This window comes from Hypanus sabinus, chromosome 10, assembly GCF_030144855.1.
Source record: "Hypanus sabinus isolate sHypSab1 chromosome 10, sHypSab1.hap1, whole genome shotgun sequence".
NCBI classification, from domain to species: Eukaryota; Metazoa; Chordata; class Chondrichthyes; order Myliobatiformes; family Dasyatidae; genus Hypanus; species Hypanus sabinus.
Genome location: NC_082715.1, coordinates 25,187,676 through 25,206,036, shown reverse-complemented (window position 1 = coordinate 25,206,036; position 18,361 = coordinate 25,187,676). Strand labels below are relative to the sequence as shown.

Sequence of the window (18,361 nt, the reverse complement as noted above, 5' to 3'; positions counted from 1 at the left end):
ACTATTCAAAGATTCTAATGTTTTTACCATCTTCTGTATGTAGAATAGTTTACTAATTTCACTCATGAAAGGCCTGATCTATTTTCAGATTCTGCTCCTACTACTAGACTCCGTGACCACGGAAATAGTTCCTCTCTATCTGTCCTTCTCAGTTCCACTTGATATTTTAACCTACAATCATATATTGAAAACGCAGGGAATACAATCTTATGTAAATTTTCCCAATAATTATTTTCCAGATTATGTCTAACTCTGAAAGATCAATGCAGCCTTGCCTTTAAAGTCAATCTATCCATTCTAATGTGCTCTATGTGCCCAAAATTACTTGGAGTACTACAGGAATGCTCTAAACAAGACATTGTATATCTGTGAAGTAACTTTTAATCCCCCTTGTTGAAGTACAGCACAGAATAGGCCCTTTTAGCCAAGCTGGCCAGCAATTTCTCAATGTAATCCTATCCTAGTGTCTTGTTTAGAACATTCAACATTCTTAGGCTTCTTCTCCCTTCCTTTCTAGTCCTGATCAAGGGTCTCAACCCGAAATGTTGACTCTTTATTCCTTCCTATAGATGCTGCCAGACCTGCTGAGTTCCTCTGGAGTTTTGTGTGTGTTACTCTAGATTTCCAGCATCTGCAGAATTTCTTGTGTTTATGATTTGCCACAACTTTTTCTATTTAGTCAATCTGTCAGTTCCCTACAATTTCCCTATAAAGTGCTGTCATTCATACTGTTTGATATGTGACTTACCTTTGTGTCAATAGCATATGGCTTATTTTCTATCACCAAGATCACATACAAAAAAAATAACATTTTGCCAGTATAAGATTCAGTGTTTTTCCAAAGTGAATAAAAGCTTCATTATTTTTCAGGATCAAGATAACCCTGGTAAAAGTCAATATATTTTGTTAGGCCTTGATTGCCCATGAGCAGGAGGTGACAAGGTACCTTTGTAATCTACTACAGTCCTTCAGTACCACTATGCTGTTGGGCAGGGAATTCCAGGAATGACATTGTTTCCAAGTCCAGATTGTGACCATGAGACATAGGAACCCACCTATAGATTCTGCTCCACCACTGTATCATGGCTGATTTATTATCCCTCTTAACCTGCCTTCTCCTGTAGCCTTTTATGTCCTGACCAATCAAAAACCTATACCCTTCTGCTTTAAATGTGCTCGATGACTTGGTCTTGACAACTGCCAGTGGCAATGCATTCCATAGATTCACCATCCTTCTCATCTCCATTCTAAATGAACGTCCCTCTATTCTGACACTTTGCCCGCTGGTCCTAGACCCCCCCACTATAGGAAGTATCCTCTCTACATGCACTCTATCTAGGCCTTTCAATATTTGTTAAGTTTCAATGAGATCCCCCCTCATTTGTCTAAACTCCGGCAAGTCATCAAACAAAAGCCATCAAACACTCCTCATATGTTAACCCTTTCATTCCCGGGATCATTCTTGTGGACCTCCACTGGATCCTCTCCAATGCCAGCACATCTTTTCTTCGATTAAGGGCTCACAATACGCCAACTGTGGTGTGACAAATGCCTTATAATGCTTCAGCATTACATCCTTGCTCTTATATTCTAGTGTTGTGGAAGTTAATGCTAACATTGCATTTGCCTTCCTTAGCACTGATGCAACCTGCAAGTTAACCTTTAGGGAATCCTGCACAAGGACTCCCACAGTTTGAGGAGGAGTGTGGCAGGTGCTCTTGAAATTGTCTACCCAGGAGTTTGTGCATTCTCCACATTGCTCCAGATGCTCGTCCTACATTCCAAAAAGACTTGCAGTTAGGATTAGAGAGTTGTAGACATGTTACATTGGCATTAGAGACGTGGTGGCAATTGCAGGTTCCCACACAATGCATGCTGATTTACACAGAAACATAGAAAACCTACAGCACAATACAGGCTCTTCAGCCCACAATACTGTGCCGAACATGTACTTACTTTAGAAATTACTTAAGGTTACCCATAGCCTTCTATTTTTCTAAGCTCCATATACCTATCCAGGGGTCTCTTAAAAGACCCTATTGTATCCACCTCCACCCACCGTCACCGGCAGCCCATTCCACGCGCTCACCATTCTCTGCGTAAAAAACTTATCCCTGACATCTCCTCTGTACGTGCCTCCAAGCTCCTTAAAACTATGCCCTTTCACGTTAGCCATTTCAGCCCTGGGAAAAAGTCTCTGACTATCCACATGATCAGTGCTTTTCATCATCTTATACACCTCTATCAGGTCACCTCTCATCCTCCATCGCTCCAGTAAGACAGGCCAAGTTCACTTGACCTATTCTCATAAGGCATGCTCCCCAGTCCAGGTATAACATGTGAAGTACTCATGAATACTCCTTTCTTGTCTCCATAAACGAAAGCTAGAAGAAAAGAAAACTAAACGGTGCATGGAAAGAAAGGAAGCGTTTGGGAAAGAGCAGTGTTTGTTGGTCACCATGGATCTGAAGAAGCATTTGGAAGAGAGCGAGAAAAATTGGAGCATGGAGAAGATGGAATTACTGAAGTGCTTTGATAATGAAAGAAAGGAATGGGAATGTCAGCTGAAGGATATGCAGAGGAAGATAGAGCAGGTGTTCTATTTATCATATCTAAAAAGTACATAATGGCATGTCTTGCAGTTTATTCAATGGTTCAATTTAATATCAGAGAATGTATACAGTATAAAACCTGAAATTCTTACTCTTTGCAGACATTCATGAAACAGAAAAAAACCCAAAGAATGAATGACAGAAAAATGTTAGAAAGAACCCCCCCCCCCCCCCCCATGCACGAACAGCATTTGGAATGGCATCAAAATGTTCTTCAAACAGCTCGTATCAGGGAGAAATCCAGAAGTTCTGGTTGTGTAACAACATACCAGAATTTCATTGGAATACCAGTCACATCACTGAGTTCATCGCAGTGTTTGTCCTGTTGCTTCTGGGTCGTTGATAATTGCAAGGAGTATGTACCTGGAGACACACAGGGTGATCTAGTGGCCTACAGCACATATTTTCTGTGAAAAGTACACACTCCTGTGTAGGGACCATGAATGATATGGGCAACTGCTGCAGAAGCAAACTTCCTTCAGGCTTCTGAGAATGCCTTAGCCATCCAGTCTACCCATGGAGTCTGGTACTGGTAACCAGCTGCAGAGAGTTCCCTTTAACTTGCTAAACCTCAAGGGTCTGCATTCCCTCTCCACTTGATCATAACTTTGATCACACCCTTCAGCAACTCCGACCTCTTATACATTGTAATTTTCCATTTGCGGCACTCCCCCACCGTTTACCGCTATGGTTCCCAAACATTTTTGGGTTACTACCCCGTTGGCTCCCCAGCATCCCCCCTCCCATTCCAGCCAATACAAATGTTTATACATAAAAATTAAAAATAATTTTGATTTATGATGCATGATGAAATTAAACATAAACTGCTAATTCAAAGCAGTGACAAATAATTGCAAAAAATTTTGAAATCTATTTAAAGCCACAAATAGAAGTATTTAATTACAGTAAAAACTATTTTCATCAACAATTGTAGAGCATACACTACTACTACTTCTCAGATGAACTTGAGAATGATTGAATCACAAAATTTACCTATTTGACGAAATACTCTAATTTACATCATGTGCACATGGTTTTCAATCTTCATAGATTTACTGGGATGTAAATTCAAGACAAGAATGTAAATTACATGGACAAGGACAAAGAAAAAGCAGAAGAGATGACTGGGTAATGTGCAATTTATATGCTTCTTATCTTGAATGTAATGAAATAGACCATGCTTGTGTGAACAGCGTCAGTGTGCAAGCAGCAAGAACTGATGATGTTATTTTGGATGAACATAAGCCACAGTAGGCCATTCACCCTTTCTGGCCTTTCAGTGGGACCATGGCTGATCTTTTACTTATGTGCTATTTTCCTTCACCAACCCATGTTCCTCAGTTCCATTAATATATAAAACGTTTATCACTTTGTCTTGAGTATACCAAACGATCTCCACGCCTTGCTTGGATACTGAATTCTGGTAATTTGCTATTGTCTGGGTGAAGACATTCTTCCTCATCCTTGTCTTGACTGATTGGTCTTTTCCCAATGTGACTCTGGTTCCACACGGCCTGGCCAGGGAAAACTTACCTGTGTACTGAAAATCTCTTGCAACAAAAGCCAGTATATTGTTGCCTTCCATTTGTTATTGCTCCTCTATATTAACTTCGAGTAATTGAGTATAGGGCAAGTCCTTCTGAACAGCACACCTGTTTCTGCTACCAAAGCGGACGATTCCATCTCTTTCCACATTATATTTTATCTGCCATATCCTCAACCTTTCATCTAACTTCTGTATATCCCTCAGAAATCTCTGCATTCTCCATGCAATTCCTACTGCCATCCAGCCGTGTTGTCAACATCATCATATTTATGTGCCATGGCATATGACGTGGGAGATCATGGATCATGATTGGTCTTGGTAAATGTTTCTACAGAAGTGGTTTGCCATTGCCTCCTTCTGGGCAGTGTCTTTACATGATGAGTGACCCCATTCTTTATCAATACTCTTCAGAGATTGTCTGCCTGGAGTCAGTGGTCACATAATCAAGGGCCAGTGGAGGGAAGGAGCACTGTACACCTCCTTTGGTAGAGATTTTTCTCAAACCCAGCTATGTACCACCAACAAATTTAGATTTAAACCTTAAAAACATTTAACCAGTTGACATATATGTTACCCCTAAAAGAACTGGTCATTGACTTCAGGAAGGAGGGTGGTAGTTAACATTTTCTTGTCTTGATTGATGTTAAGAGCTTCAACTTCTTAAGATTGAACATCTGTAATAGCCATGAAATACCGTGGCCTAGAAAGCTCTGCTTCCTGAGGAAGCTAAAGAAGTTTTGCATGTCCCCGTTGATTATCAATTTTTATTGATGCACCATAGAAAGCATTCTGTCTAGATGCATAATGGCTTGACATGGCAACTGCTCTCTGCATGTGACTGCAAGAAACGGCAGAAAGTTGTGGACACAGCACATCATGAAAACTAGCCTCCTCTCTACAAACATTGTCTATACTTCTCAATACAACAATAAAGCCGCTAGCATAATCAAAGACGCCACCCACCTCAAACATTCTTTTCAAGAGGTCTAGAATTCAAGAGCAAGGATGTGATACTGAGGCTTTGTAAGGCACTAGTGAGGCCTCACCTTGAGGATTTTTTGTGAAGAGTTTTGGGCCCCTCATCTTAGAAAAGATGTGCTGGCATTGGAGAGGGTCCAGAAGAGGTTCAGAAGGATGGTTCTGGGAATGAAAGGGTTAACTATGAGGAGCATTTGATGGTTCTGGGTCTGTACTCACTGGAATTCAGAAGGATGGTGGGGGGGATCTCATTGAAACCTTTCGAATGTTGAAAGACCTAGACTGAGTAGATGTGGTAAGGATGTTTCCCATGGTGGGAGAATCTAGGACGAGGGCACAGCTTCAGGATAGAGGGGTGCCCTTTCAAAACAGATGTGGAGAAATTTCTTTAGCCAAAGGGTGGTGAATTTGTGGAATCTGTTGCCACGTGCAGCTGTGGAGGCCAGGTTTTTGGGTGTGTAGGTTCTTGATTGCACATGGCATCAAAGGTTACAGGGTGAAGGCCAGGAACTGGGGTTGAGAAGGAGAAAAGAAAAGCATCAGCCATGATTAGTTTAACACACACCAAATGCTGCTGGAACACAACAGGCCAGGCAGCATCTATAGGGAGAAGCGCTGTCGACGTTTCAGGCCGAGACCCTTCATCAGGACTAACTGAAAGGAAAGATACTAAGAGATTTGAAAGTAGGAGTGGGGGGGAATGCAAAATGATAGGAGAAGACCAGAGCTCTGGTACTCCCCTCCCTCTTTCTTTCTCCCTAGGCCTCCAGTCCCATGATCCTTTCCCTTCGCCAGCTCTGTATCACTTTTGCCAATCACCTTTCCAGCTCTTAGCTTCATCCCACCCCCTCCGGTCTTCTCCTATCATTTCGCATTTCCCCCCACTACTTACAAATCTCTTAGTTTCTTCCCTTTCAGTTAGTCCTGACGAAGGGTCTCGGCCCGAAACGTCGACAGCACTTCTCCCTATAGATGCTGCCTGGCCTGCTGTGTTCCACCAGCAAAAACATCACTCAACCCTTCCCTCACTCAAAAAAGTAACACATCGCCTACCTGCCAATCAGCAACAAGAAAGGAAACACAGAAAAACTGAAGGAGACTAATATAAACTATAGTCCACACTGATAATCACGTATGTCTCGGAATTTCAAAAACATCTTCTGTCAGCATTGAGGGCAACAGCTTGAACTCAGTCCTTCCATGGGGCCTTTATCTGCTGAGAAGCAGGCTCCTGACCTCGGGCCCAACACAGCCTGCTGTGGGGAGCGACCTCGAGCCTGACGCGGCCTGCCATGGGGAGCAACATCTTTAGCTAATTTTTTCTATCTGTTGATGTCTGTTTCCATAGTACTTGTAAACTTCTTTCCATGTACTGACTTCCCTTAATCAATCTTCAGGTACTCCTATGCAGAATTATGTAATTTAACTACATTTTCAGACTTGCAGTGTTTTGGGAAACATTATGTGCCTTTTTTTTTCTTTAATCTGCTTTTTACTTTTTCTTAATTGAGGTAGACCACATTTTCTTTGTCTAAAAAGGGATATGTATTACTTGCAAAGATTGTAGTCTTTAACTGTTAGCCATTGTTTGTTTGCTGTCACAAGTTTTAATGTAGTTTCAAAATCTAATGTAGCCAAATTATCTTGCGCTTTCTTGGTTTTCTTTATTCTGATTTGGTTGCTGTTGCGAGATTAAATTACTCTCACTTTTTATAGATCATGTTATCGATAGAATAATCACTGTTCCTTAAAGGTCCCTACAGATCAAGGCATGGAAAAGAATAGAAATAACTCATTGTTCATAGAAGAACTATCACTTGAAAGTTTTAAAAAAGGTGGTCACGGTCAAAATGTGGGAAGTACGGAGAATGATAAGAACTGCTGCAGTGCATTGAATGCAGTAAGTAATCTGCATCTTCAAATTGCATTACATTTGGAGATAAGGAATTGACGTTTGGGCACCCTTACATCTTATAATTTGTCTTTTCCACAGGCTTTACAAGAAATAGCAAAAGTAAGTGAAGAACTATGCAGTTATCAGGAGGAAGTCCAGAAAAAAATGAGCACCATAAGGTATCAGTATGTCTGAAACATTATAAATTGCAGTTCCTATGAATTTATGGTATGTAAGTGAAAATGAAGGACTTTTTGCCAAGGTGCTTTGAATTGAGAAGACTGGCAGGTGACCAGTGTAAAATTAATGATGGAAAAACATGGACATGTAAAAAGTTCATTTTTGAGGTCAATATGTCAGACTGAAATGGCCATAACTGGCTGAGGGGAGATAAATCAGGGCTGGTCCAACCCTGTATCTTTTTCACTAATCAAATTCCCAACTTGTTTGCTGCACCCCTCCCCACCTCCCGGTTTCACCTATCACCTTATGGTTATTCACCCCCCCCCCCTCCCAATTTCTTACTCTTTGACTCCTCATCTTTTTTCCAGTCCTGATGAAAGGTCTCAGCCCAAAATGTCGAATGTTTCCATAGATGCTGCCTGGCCTGCTGAGTTCCTCCAGCATTTTGTATGTGTTGCTGTGCTGTGCAATTTAAGTTTCCTTTGCTTTTATTACAGCAAGCCTATACATATTATTGATAATCAGATCCCTTTATTTCTGAGAAAGAAAATTAAGCAATGGTAGACGAATAAATGTGCAAAAGATTTCAAGTGACAGTAGGCTGCTGCTGGGTGTGCTGACAATTGGATAGTATTACCTTCTGAAAAAAGTGAGTAGAATAGATGGTAAAGTAGCCCTGCCTTTTCTATCCCCACAGAGAAATCTAATTTAAAAACAATAGCACTTACCCCTTTGGCTTAGTTAGGCCTACCTCCTGCAGATTAGACTAAACTGGAAGCTACAATGGCTTTCCTGCACAGGGCTCCAGTAAAAATGATACTTGTTTATTAGAAGATATAATTAGCACTCACTGACATGTGTTAGCTTCCTGTTATATAATTCCTCAATTCTAAAGTTGTCATCCTTGTTTTCAGGCCTTCTTCCCCTTGCCCTCCATCCTTACAATTCTTCAAATTGACACTGTGTCTGTGATGGACTCCTGGACATTCAAAATGCAGCTCCCAAATATTGAAGTCCCTAGAGCAATCATAGGATTAAATTTTGTTATTCTGCCTCTCAATTTCTTAAAACATTGGCCAAGTTTATAATCACTTGCCCCAAAATCTTGCACAGTGTAGTGTTTGTTGGCATTCTTGTGAAACACATTGGGACGAAATATTGAATACACTGCATTGTTGTACCAAGCCAGCTTTTAACATGTGCCTCCAAAAAAACAGGTTGAGACCTAAACATACAGGATCATCATAAGACACAGGAGCAGAATTAGGCCATTCAGTCTTCTCTGATACTCCATCTTGGCTGATTTATTATCTCTCTCAACCCCATTCTCCTGCCCTTGCCCCATAACCTCTGATGCTGTGAATAATCAAGAACCCATCAACCTCCGCTTTAAATATACTCAATGACTTGGGTCCACAGCCATCTGTGACAATGAATTCCACAGAGTCATTACCCTTTGGTCAAATAAATTCCTCTTAATCTCTGTTCTAAATGGACATCCCTCTATTGAGGCTATGGCTTCTAATCCTAGGCTCTGCCAATATAGGAAACTTCCTCTCCAACCACTCTATCTAGACATTTCAATATTCAATAGGTTTCAATGGGATTCCCTCCCTCATTTGTCTACACTCCAGCGACTACAGGCCCAGAACCATCAAATGTTCCTCATAGTTAACCCTTCCATTCCCAGAATCATTCTCAGAAACCTCGTCTAGACCCTGTCCAATGCCAGCACACCTTTTAGAAAAGGAGCCCAAAACCACTTAGGCTTACTGGCTTTGGAGGCAGTTCAGAGGAATTTCACCACGTTGATTCCAGAATGAGGGGGTTAGACTGTGAGTCGCCTGGGACTGTACTCGCTGGAATTCAGAAGAATGAGAGGAGATCTTATAGAAACATATAAAATTATGAAAGGGATAGATAAGATAGAGACAGGAAAGATTTAGGACAGAGATGAGGAGAATCTGCCTTTCCCAGAGAGTGGTGAGTCTGGAATTCTCTGCCTATGAAGCAGTGGAGGCTACTTCAGTAAATGTATTTAATACAAGTTTGGATAGATTTTTCATAGTAGAGGAATTATGGGTTATGAGAAAAGGCAGGACAGTGGAGATGAATCCATGACCAGATCAGCCATGATCTTATTGAATGGTGGAGCAGGCTCAATGGGCCAGATGTCCTACTCCTGTTCCAATTTCTTAAGTTCTTATGCCAGTGACCAGAGGAGCACCTCAGAGATCTGTTCTGGGACCCTTACTCCTTGTGATTTTTATAAATGATCTGGATGAGGAAGTGTTGGTATGGGTTAGTATGTTTGCTGATGACACAAAGGTTGGAGGTGTTGTGGATAGTGTGGAGGGCAGTCAGAGATTACAGTGGGAGATCGATAGGATGCAAAACTGGGCTGAGAAGTGGCAGATGGAGTTCAACCTAGATAAGTGTGTAGTTCATTTTGGTAGGTCAAATATGATGGCAGAATATAGTATTAATGGTAAGATTCTTGGCAGTGTGGAGGATCAGAGGGATCATGGGGTCTGAGTCCATAGGATGCTCGGAAAGCATATGGTGTACTGGCCTTCATCAATCGTGGAATTGAATATAAGAGCCGAGAGGTAATGTTGCAGCTATATAGGACCCTGGTTATTCCCCACGTGGAGTACTCTGCTCATTTCTGGTCACCTCACTACAGGAAGGATATGGAAACCATAGAAAGGGTGCAGAGGAGATTTACAAAGATGTTGCCAGGATTGGGGAACATGCCTTATGAAAACAGGTTGAGGGAACTCGGCTGTCTCTCCTTGGAGCGACGGAGGATGAGAGATGACCTGATAGAGGTGAATAAGATGATGACAACGGTGGAGGAGGCGGATATGATAGGGTCTTTTAAGAGACTTTTGGATTGGTCCATGGAGCTTAGAAAAACAGAGGGTTACGTGTAACCCTAGTAATTTCTAAGGTAGGGACATGTTCGGCACAACTTTGTGGGCCGAAGGGCCTGTATTGTGTTGTAGGTTTTCTGTGTTTCAATGTTTTTAACTGCTTAGAATACTCCAGTGGAGAACCATATCAGAATCAGCTTTATCATCACTCACTAAAATTATGAAATTTGATTTTTGTAGCAACAGCAGAAAAGTGCAATATATAAAATTACTACAATACTTTGAAAAGTCTTAGGCACCCTTGCTATATATATATATATATATATATATATATATATATATATATATATATATATATATATATGTGCCTAAGAGTTTTGCATAGTACTCTACATCAAACCCTAGAACTCACTATCATTACTGAACAGCCTAAACTGAATGATTAAAACAAAAATGTTTAATTCAGCATCTTATTAATCTTAAAGTTGCTAAAAAGCTACCAATTTTTTTTAAATCTAGACAAAAGCCCTATCCGTATCTGCAAGCATGCCAAGAGAAAAGTAATGGAAGTGAATTATTAATAAATGAAACCTCTTCAGATGAGAAAAACCACATGCCAAATGATACATTTAAAGCATTTCAGCCTATACTTTCTCGACATCAAAAACGTTCTGAAGATCTACATAGTGAGATAAACAGGAATCACTTCACCTGGGATAAATTTGAAATTTCTGCTGGGCCCTCAGGAGGAAATGGTGTAAATGATACTTCTCTCACAAGAGGAAAAGCTCCACCAATCCCACCAAGGACATCCTCATTGTATCTTGCAAGTACATTCTTGGTATTTTCACAGGATCATGAGGATGCTTTGAAGGAGGGTAACAGTAATTGTGAAATACACAGTCGTGTTGCAAGAAAAAGTTGTACTGGCCCTCATGAAGCAATGCTACAGAATCAAGGGCTGAAGGTTCTGAAAGATGGAAGGGATTTTAAAACATCAGCACCATTTATTGGATATGACACAGGTCCTAAGGGCAGTGAGGATAATTGCAGCCAGGTATCATGTGAAGCAACTGACTTAGTAACTGAAAGCCAATATATTGGTTCAAAAATACAGTTGTCTTCAGATAAAAACCAAGTGTTACCTATGCAAGAGAAAAAACAAGGTAAAATATTGAGGCCAAGAAAATCTCTGCCTCAGAAAACTAATCGAATAGAGAATAACTTTCGAAGGTCTTCAAAGGCAACAGAAATTTTCAATACCAGTAGCATGCATCTGTGGTCTGCAAAGGATGTACCATCAGGACAAGATGATAGCCTCAACACCTTGAGCACCAAAAGTCGTGACTCTGATGCATGTGGAAAATCTGTGGTGCAGTATGCAACAACTCCTGGCCAAGGATCTAGCATTGAAATTCATTCTGAAAGTAATGTCCATGCAACCAGACAACTTCCTTTAAATATTGCAGTTTATGCAGTTAAACCCCGTAAGCCACTGTCTATCACCAGTGTAAAAATAGATGAGCCAAAGCATTGCCATGGACTTCCTTGTCAGATGGCGGATAACGATAAAAGGCACATGCTTGACAAGGTTGACGTGATTTCAGATCATTTTTCCAATCCAACACATTTAAGGGATGCATGGTTGAATTTTGATTTCGGTCACACAACATTGAGGAACGATGAAAGATCACCAAATCCTTCCTTTCAAGTGAAGAATGAAGTTGTGTGTTTTGCAGATGGTACAAAGCAACACACATCTTGTCCTGTTGCATTGCATGGAAATTCAAATAGGATTTCGCACCCTTTTCAAATGGTTCACCCGGATCAAGAAAAGGAGTTGAAGAAACAATCACAACAATCCCAGGGGGTCTCAGGGCAGCAACTTTCATTACCGATGGTAAGCAGGATTTTGATGTTTTTAGTAACCGAGGAGTAGTGCAGCAGGTAGTCCCTCGGCTACAGTGTGCTGAGTCCAGTCTTGACCACCACCAACTATCTCTGTGCAGTTTCCACATTCTCCATCTCCCCTGTGGATTTTCCTCTAGTTGTCCTAGTTTCCTGTCACTTCCCTGATGGTAGGTAGGTTAATTACTATTGTAAATTAACTCATAAAGACAGATGGAAGACCATGGTTGCCCAAATCATATGACATGGCATATGATGATGATGATGATGAAATTAACTGTGTTGTAGGTGGGTGATGAGAGAAATTAGGTTATTGGGAAATGGGAGGGAGAAATGGGACTGATGGGACTGCACTGGAGGCTAACATATGCTGAACAGTCAAATGGCCTCTTCTGACATAAGTAAATTTGATAGTTTAGCAACAGTCTTGAACAAAAAAGTACTTAAAATAGATTTTGTTCTGTAGGTGCACATCTGAAATCAATATAAGAACGTGTCCAGTTGAAACCTGTGGGTGTTGCTGGAGGCTCTTTAAACTTCTATTGGTGCCTAACAAGCCTTACCCTTAAAATCAATGAAGAAATCTTGACAGTTGGCTAAATCATGATTCAGACTGTCAAACCCTAAATTTTTTTTTTAGAAATACTCAAAAACATCTCACAGTGGAAAAAAGTCAAATAATTTTAACAAGTCAAATAATAATACATATAAGTGGTTATAAACACCTTTGAACTTACTAGGGTATGTTAGGAAATGTAAGATGTCCTGTGCCATATTGCTATTAGTATCAGGTTGTTCAAGGATGCTAAATATGCATCCTAAACATACGTTGCCATGGTTTTCCCAAATATGCTCTGATGGAGAGCAAATGAAAGCAGAGTCTTGCCAAAGAATCTTACCAGCTGACTGGAATAGTCAGCAACTCCATTCACTCCAGTAGAGAGGAATGGATGCTTATTTTAATTAATTGAGTTTATTTACATTTTCATTTAAAAATGAAAAATCCACCATTTTTTAAATGAAGAGGATGGATTATTATTTTAAATGTTTTATGGATGGTTTTAGATGTTTCTGAACATCAAGTGTATTGCCTCTCCTTGTACAGCATATAATGTTTCAGTGAAGTCATACTGTGAGTTTTAGCAACGTAGACTCACATATTGTTAGACTCGGGCGTAAATTCTTTCGCCTGTTGTTGCTTCCTCATGCTGACACTCCCTCTCCCCACTGCTGTCACCCTTTGCACTCGTAACACCCAGTCGTTGCTTTTGGATTTTTTTTTTGCACTTTTAATCACAACAGAGTCTCTAGATAAATCTGGTTCCAGTATCAGCTAGGAATGAACTAAATGACTCAACAAACTAAGTGACTAGACACAGACTGCTTCGAGCAGTTAACCCAAGTGTCTCCTTCTTCACTGAACTCTGTGATGAGCTACTGTTGGACCACATCCTGATGGCCTGCAGTGAATCACTGACAAGAATTCCTTGATTCTCATGCTCGCTTACGCCATGGGATGCAGAGCAATGGCAGTGAAGAGTGAAAAGTTTCACTCTCAAGATCCATCTCAATCTTACTCTTCAAGAAAAAACTTTTCACAGTTTTACAAACATTTTAGATTCCAGTAGAAATATTTCCAGTGTTGCTGACATACTGTTCTATACTTTGCATATCCTGGTGAATCCATAACTATGTTCTCTGCAATGTAAGTGTCCTACCTGTAATGGTGGTGGCATCCATCGGTCTGTAGAGACCATGGATCTGCGCCTGGAGTTTCCAGGGCGCGGGCCTGGGAAGGGTTGTATGGGAGACCGGCAGTTGCCCAAGCTGCAGGCCTTCCCCTCTCCACGCCACCGCTGTTGTCCAAGTGAAGGGCACTAGGACCCATACAGCTTGGCATCGGTGACATCGCAGAGCAATGTGTTGTTAAGTGCCTTGCTCAAGGATACAAACACGCTGCCTCAGCTGAGGCTTGAACCAGTGACCTTCAGGTTACTAGTCTGATGCCTTGCCCACTAGGCCACGCGCCAACACTTACCTTTAATAAGAATGGCTGAAATTGTGTACTTTAGGATGACTAAGACCTAGTATTTTTATCATGTTATGCTACATGCATTAGTTGTAACAACAGAGCTTTTAATAGTGGCACGGTAGCATAGTGGTTAGCACAGTGCTTTACAGCCCAGGCGACCAGGGTTCAATTCTTGCTGTTGCCTTGAATTAGTATATTCTCCCATGAACATGTGGGTTTCCTCTGGATGCTCCAGTTTCCTCATACAGTCCAATGATGTACTGATTGGTAGGTTAGTCAGTCATTGTAAATTGTCCCATGATTTGGCTAGAATTAAATTGGGAGATCACTGAGTGGCATGGCTGAAAGGGCCAGAAGGGCCTATTCCACTCTGTATCTCAATAAATAAATAAATATCCAAATATACTGGATGTTGCAGAATTGTAGTAGCATTTCTTCCTGCTAACTCAAAAATTTTTCCTACAGACTTTGTTGCCTGTGACAGTGAGATTGAACGAGAGGAGTTTCTCCCGTCCTGCTAGACCACAAAACCGGCGATTACCTTCACGATGGGCAACACGGTCACCAGCTGCACATAAGTGGCCTTCACAGAAATGCAATCAAGCTTTCCGTTTTGATATAAAAACCTCAGCAATATAATGTGTTACAAGCCCCTTACAAATTAACAGATATTATAATGGCTTTCTTAAATAATGCTACAGTTCATTCCTATAAAAATTTCTGCAGTATATATCCTTCAACTAGTCTCAACATACAAAAATAAATTGTTGAAATTATGATTGGTAGTCTCCAGTAATTACTGTATATTGACTGTCATAATCTAAACATTTTGCATAATTTTCAATTAACTTATGTCATAACAAATCGTTTCCAATATTTAATAATTTTCCATCCTATTAAATAATTCAGTGTTATTATTTTACAAATGTTTACTATAACATTCTGTATTTTGTTGCAAACTTGTATATCAGCTGTATTCTATGAAGAGCAGAGAGCTCAGTTATTTGCATGCAAATGTGTTTGTTTATGCATGAATAGTTGATGCTGTGTCTTTGGGCATTTAGGGGACAGTTGGCATCTATAGTATATGTTCATGGTGAGCAGCAGTCTAATTATAGAAAGCAGGTTTTTATTTCAATTCAAAATATGTGGAAGTATAAAATAAAGCAAGAAGACTGTCTCATTAAGTTTAAGTATGACTTAAGGCAGTTTGAAGAATAAAATGTTGGTCTTATTAAACCTGTTTTCATCTGTAAAAAAAAGTAAATGTACAATATTAAAAATAAAGCTGACTAGTTCTGGTATATAGATTTTTAATTTTTCATTTTACTATAACTTTATATATAATATTGATATTTGCTGTAGTCTCTTGCTCTGTGATCATTCCACACTTTGTTGTGGCAAAACACTTAACTGGGGCAGGTCATGGTGTGGAAAAAGCACACACACACACACACACACACACACAGCACCTTGTTAACTGCTCCCTTTACATTTTCTCATCTCCATTGACAGCACATTAAACAGTTCTTCTGTAGCTACAAATGGGTGAATTCCACCAGGAACTTAACAGGCTTTTTAACAATCAGTGTGTGGTATTGCAAGCTCTTTGCCCAGCTTCCAGTTGGAACCATGTGATGCTATGTGCAAAGCACAACATGTATTAGAACATAGAATATTGCAGTACAATACTGTGCAGACTCTTGGAACCACAATGTTGAGCTGACTACAAACCTACTTTGCGATCATTCTAACCCATCCCTCCTACATAGCCCTCTATTTTTCTATCATCCATGTGCCTCTCTAGGAACCTTAATTGTCCCTAATGTATCTGCCTCTACCAACCCCCACCCTGGCAGGAAGTTTCATGCACCCACCACACTCAGTGTTAAAGAAAACACTCATCTTTGATATCCCCCTCCCTATATTTTCCTCTGATAAACTTAAAATTACACCCCCCCCCCTCTTGTATTACACATTCATATTGTGCCTACTTTCACAAATTTTGACAGGAGATCCAAATTGGTCTTAAGATGTTTTCAGCAAATGTTTAGAACAAGAGAAATTAAACTCCAAATATCGAATAGAAGTATCTAGCTAACTAAGTTTTCCCTTGTAAACTTGTTGCCCCTGAGAACCAGATTATTAAACCAATAAGTTTGTGTTGTCTTTAGACATGACTAAAAGACACAGATGTCATAACTACTGGATGAATTCCAACTCCAGTGTGAAGTATGTTCTTTGACTCAGTGTCATTAAACTTCTGACAGTTTTCCTCTTCCACTTTAATTAATAAGTACATAAAGATCTCGTCAGCTATGCTGAAGGATGTTTCAGCAACAGCGCCAAAAATTTGTAACACTTTGAGCAAAAATAGGCCCAAATATGTTCTGGACATAGTTTTTCATGGCAAAATTTTAACATTCTTTATCATTTTTTTGGAAGAAACCTCAATGTATTCTAATTTCAAGTATTATAAACTCATGCCCTTTTTGACAAGGCAGACAAAACTTTAAAGAAATTAACACAATCTTTCATTCCTTAGTAGTATCAATTTCTAGGTTGGCCTTCTGCTACCTATTCTTCAGTTCCAATTGTTGACTATCATCAACTGATTTAGGCTAGGCAATTCACAACTCTTAATCAAAGCTTGCATTTTATTGTCTGCACGAATATCACATAACCGTTGAACCTGGACCAACTACTTAAAACATGAATTCTGCTGTTCCCTCTGTACCAATACTCACTCAGACCACTTCTCCAAGTTATAATACCGAAATGAGGCTGGCCAATCAGCTCATCCTACTCACAGCCCTGGGCATGAGGGTCTTCCTTGCAATAGTTAATCTCCAGAGTTCTCACTGCTTTTCATTTTTTAATCTTGTTGGCTGTGGCCTATCTGGCTAACGTGTCAGTTTCCCATTGGCTCTGGTTCAAGCCAGCATCGTTTTATTGCCCTTCTCACAAGAAACAACTTGTATAATTTAATGTCTCTTTATTCTGAATCAGCAGACCAGCCAGATGCTAGACTCAGACACAGACTCCCCTATTTATAAACCTGCATATTCTATCTTACCAGAGAACACCTCACAAATATTTTTTTTTATTTGGAAGTACAGTAATCATCTAGTTCAGCAGATTTATCAGGAGCATCACTGTGTCCGTTTTAAAGCAATCTGATACAGTTATTCCAGAGCAAAATCAGTTCACAAGATAGCTCACAAAATGGAGGTTACAGAGCTGTTTCACAAAATGGAGGTTACAGAACTGTTTCACAAAATGGCAGCCTCCATTCTTTCAACCAAATACCAAGAACAAAGATCAACTGGTTTGTCTAATTCCACTGTCCTTGATTCGTTGGAGTTGATGTTTTCTTCCTTATTTTAATTCCTTCATAGCCAACACAATGTCTTCTGAAAGTGAAATTCTCCCTTGTTTCCCATTAAAATAATATAGCACAATTACTGCTAAGTGGATCCGAATGGTGTTTAAAAAAACTCTATGGAAGTCAGAAGAGAAAAACGTCTGTATTAATGTCTGTTGTGACTTTACACTGCAGAACAGGAAAGAATAAGAAGCTTTGCATTACAGTTCAATTGTTGTGTAGTGAATGTGCCCAAAACTAATAGATGATGAAAGTATGTAAAGATATTATCCTCCTTATCACAAGTCAGCATCATTGGATATGAAGTTGGCACAGCATTTGGACACACCAGGCTTAGCATACCCAGCTAATTTTGGCTCAGAAGTGTACAGGCAATCATTTAGCATTGAAGTCAATGGAAAGTGAAATCAAGTGACATTTAACAAGGCGCCTTGTCTAGTAGAGTCAGGGTAAAATTAATACACTCTTCCCCCCCCCAACATGTGGAATTGGATATGCAACATACTGCTTTTATTTATTTTTACTGATCTAACTTATCTACTATGAATAGAAAATACCAATGTATAAAGAGTTAATAGCACAGTGGTGCTGTGGGTACTACCACAGCTCCAGCGACCCAAGTTCAATCCTGACCTCTGGTGATGACTGTGTGGATTTCGTCTGTTTAACCTGTGTCTTTATTTTTTTCTCCCCCCATGTTTGCACACCAGTGCACACAATATTTACAGCATTGGCTAATTTCATCCAGATGGATTTTTGAGGGACTATCAGTGCTTTAATACCTCTTGCTATCAGGATAGACACGAACGAGCTCTGCATCACGTTCCTGCTATCCTGAGATTAACTATCATAGCACGTCATTAGCATGTCAATAGCAGGATTTGACTTTTACGGCAATGAAGCTGCACTGGAACCACAGTTCCACAGAGGGGAATGTCACAATTTTC

The 18,361-nt window shown here is 40.1% G+C and overlaps 1 protein-coding gene across 1 annotated transcript; it reads left to right on the top strand.

Annotated features, from left to right (window-relative positions):
• The first annotated feature begins 211 nt into the window (after positions 1–211).
• Positions 212–15,333, top strand: soga3a (SOGA family member 3a). Its single transcript, XM_059981521.1, has 6 exons — positions 212–2,594; positions 3,663–3,740; positions 6,890–7,036; positions 7,130–7,209; positions 10,609–11,989; positions 14,495–15,333. The coding sequence occupies exons 1-6, from the start codon at positions 2,412–2,414 to the stop codon at positions 14,666–14,668; spliced, it is 2,043 nt and encodes a 680-aa protein (XP_059837504.1). The 5' UTR covers positions 212–2,411; the 3' UTR covers positions 14,669–15,333.
• The last annotated feature ends 3,028 nt before the right edge of the window (positions 15,334–18,361 follow it).

Coding starts and splice junctions, on each gene's coding strand:
- soga3a (XM_059981521.1), top strand. CDS start 2,412: ATGGAAAGAAAGGAAGCGTTTGGGAAAGAGCAGTGTTTGTTGGTCACC. Junction 2,595..3,662: donor TGCAGAGGAAGATAGAGCAG/GTGTTCTATTTA, acceptor CAATCTTCATAG/ATTTACTGGGATGTAAATTC. Junction 7,037..7,129: donor GCTGCAGTGCATTGAATGCA/GTAAGTAATCTG, acceptor TCTTTTCCACAG/GCTTTACAAGAAATAGCAAA.